At 41.2% G+C, this 3,008-nt stretch overlaps 1 protein-coding gene across 1 annotated transcript; it reads right to left on the bottom strand.

Annotated features, from left to right (window-relative positions):
- LOC100518799 (olfactory receptor 10G7) lies at positions 1,048-1,993 on the bottom strand. The gene has a single exon (XM_021102683.1). The coding sequence runs from the start codon at positions 1,981-1,983 to the stop codon at positions 1,048-1,050; it is 936 nt and encodes a 311-aa protein (XP_020958342.1). The 5' UTR covers positions 1,984-1,993.

The following is a 3,008-nucleotide window of genomic DNA, read 5'->3' on the forward strand; positions in this document are numbered from 1 at the left end:
ATGATACAGTTTTGTATCTGAAGTTATTTGCTTATGTTTATATCTTTAGTATTTGCCCCCTGTTTACTTACAGAAATAATTTTTAAGATTGTTAAAAACAGAAATTTTGCATTAAGGTAAAAAACCCGGAACTCGAATTATAGAAATAAAATTGATATAGTTTATCAGCAATCAATACAGCACAGTGAATAGAGTGCATAGTAGACAACTTTCACTTTCAAAAATCTTAGGGGTCAAAGTGAAAAAAATAAAGAATTACATAGTTTTCATTAGCTCATAAATGTGAATAAATCCTTTCTTTTTGAGAATTAAGTATTTCTTGTCAGATCCCTACATGGCTCAGTTGTTAACAAATCCAACTAGGAACCATGAGGTTGTGGGTTCAATCTCTGGCCTCGCTCAGTGGGTTAAGGATCCAGCGTTGCCATGAGCTGTGGTGTAGGTCACAGACCTGGCTTGGATACCACATTGCTGTGGCTTGTCGTAGGCTGGTGGCTACAGCTCCAATTAGACCCCTAGCCTGGGAACCTCCATATGCCACGGAGCAGCCCTAGAAAAGACAAAAAGACAAAAACAAAAAGTATTTTTGGTCTTATATTTTCTAATGTAAAAATTTCATCATATGGATAATCTATTATGTGATGGATTTGAATATTATAAATAATTTTTTCAATATAGAAAGTTTAAAATGTACAGAAACTTTTTATAAAGCTTTAATTTAAATTACACAAAACAAAATATAGACATATTAAAACAAAATGCATTTCTGGAAAATATTTTTACAGGAGATAGAAGTAAACTACTTTTTCTGAAGATTTATTTGGTAGAACAGTAAGAAGAAAAAGAATTAGGCACTATCTTTCCTCTTGAATTATCACTATTAAATAGCAGCTTAAGCTGGAATTCTGAGAAGCACTGCACAGGGAGAAAAACTAAAATTCCATTAAATTCTCATTAAAATAATAGAAATATTTCTTATAAGCATAACGTTCATGTTGGTGTTTAATTATAAATAAAATAGAGGCAAGCAATACTGACTTTTCTTGGTTATTTACTTTGAGTAGATACTGACTGACTGTTCAGCTTGAGCAGAGCTTTCTTCACTTCCTTGTTCCTCAGGGTGTATACCACGGGGTTCAGAAGGGGTGTCAGCACAGTGTAGAACACGGCCACAACCCCGTCCACAGCAGCCTTGGAGCCCGGCCTCAGGTAAATGAAAACACCAGGGCCAAAGAAGCAAAGGACCACAATGCAGTGGGAGGCACAGGTCTGAAAGGCTCTATGTCTGCCCTCTGAGGTGCGGATCTTCAGGATGGAACAGACGATAGACACATAGGACAGCACGATCAGGAGAAGGCAGCCCAAGGCCACCACCCCAATGTTGACAAAGATCACCATCTCAACTGCAGAAGTGTCCGCACAGGCCAGTTTGAGGATGGGGGGTGCATCACAGAAGTAGTGCTGGATCCGGCTGGGTCCACAGTAGGGCAGACGGAAGGTCAGTGTGGTCTGGACAGCAGAGTGCAGAGCGCCACTGAGCCACGTGGTTGTGGCCAAGAGGGCACAGGTTCTCCCCCTCATCAGGCCAGAGTACCTGAGCGGGTGGCTGATGGCCAGGTAGCGGTCATAGGACATGACCGTGTAGAGGAAACACTCGGTGCTGCCCAGGAAGTGGAAGGAGTAGAGCTGGGCCACGCAGCTGTGAAAGGAGAGAGCCCCGCCTGCGGGGGACACCAGGCTCATCAGCACTTTGGGCACAGTGACCGTGGAGAACCACATGTCGATGAAGGACAGGTTGGTCAGGAAGAAGTACATGGGGGTGTGGAGGTGGGGGTCCACCGTGATCACCAGCAGGATGAGGAGGTTCCCCAGCACAGAGAGGACGTAAATCAGCAGGAAGGTTGCAAAGAGGAGTGTGTCCAGCTGTGGTGGGTGGGGAAGGCCGGCTAGGATAAACGTTGTCACTAGGCTCTTGTTTGTCATTTCTCCTCTATGTGACACTCTGTTCCTAAAGGAAGGACAGCAAATCCATTATTTTCATATTTCATACAAGACGTATTTCATGTGAAATATGCCAACTGCATCATTTCCGATGGCGAATGCAAGAGGTACCTGTTGCTTCATCTTTTGCATAGGAAGCACTTTTGCTTCAATGTGGGGCTCTGAGGAGGGATGGTTGCTTCTTTATTGTAAAACCCAAACCAGCCAAATAGAAAAGAATCTGCCAAATTAAAAAGAGGACTCAATTCATATAAAACCAGCCAAATAGAAAAGGGTAGTAAAATTCATATTTTATTTTTTGTGGAGTTAGAGAAGGACTTTTCAGAGTTGCTAGCTCCGTCGGGGGTAAAGCATCAGGCATCTCTCTCTCTGTAACATGCACACATATAATGACACACACATAGACAGACAGAAATACCACCTGTAACACACACATACACACACTTCCAAATATGCAGATTCAATCTCTTTGATCATCAGAAAATTTCCAGTGTAAATATAAATTTCTAAAGAAATCTTCATCCTTGATAGCTGAGAAAATAAATCACCCACCCAGCGCTTCTGGTCAGCAGCAGATGTATCAGTCAAGGCAGGACCTCAGAAGGGTCTGGCACTACTTGAAGGCTGGTCCTCTGTCCTACCCTAGACCACACTCCCCTGATTATTATATGTGAAACCTGACACCAGACTAATTCCGTAGTGGTCAGAATATCATAGTTTTCCTCAACTCCCCTTATGCTATATTTATTTCTCTTATACGGTTTTATTTTTTCTCTCTTCCCTCCAGGATTTTAAGAATGAATCATCCTCTCTATAAAGTATATTTTGAGATGCCCATGTATAAATAGTGACAAAGCGGATTAAACTGTATTTATGAGGTTTGAGTTCCAAAACGGAATATATTTTGCTATAAAACAGAAGTGTGCTTTTAACAATAAAACACACTTGCCTTACAACAGAATTTGAGGAAACATTGTAAATCAACTATACTTTATTTAAAAAAATAA

This window comes from Sus scrofa, chromosome 9 (genome assembly GCF_000003025.6).
Source record: "Sus scrofa isolate TJ Tabasco breed Duroc chromosome 9, Sscrofa11.1, whole genome shotgun sequence".
Taxonomy (NCBI): Eukaryota; Metazoa; Chordata; class Mammalia; order Artiodactyla; family Suidae; genus Sus; species Sus scrofa.

Bases quoted from the DNA above. Each gene is read 5' to 3' on its own strand.
- LOC100518799 (XM_021102683.1), bottom strand. From the start codon at position 1,983: ATGACAAACAAGAGCCTAGTGACAACGTTTATCCTAGCCGGCCTTCCC.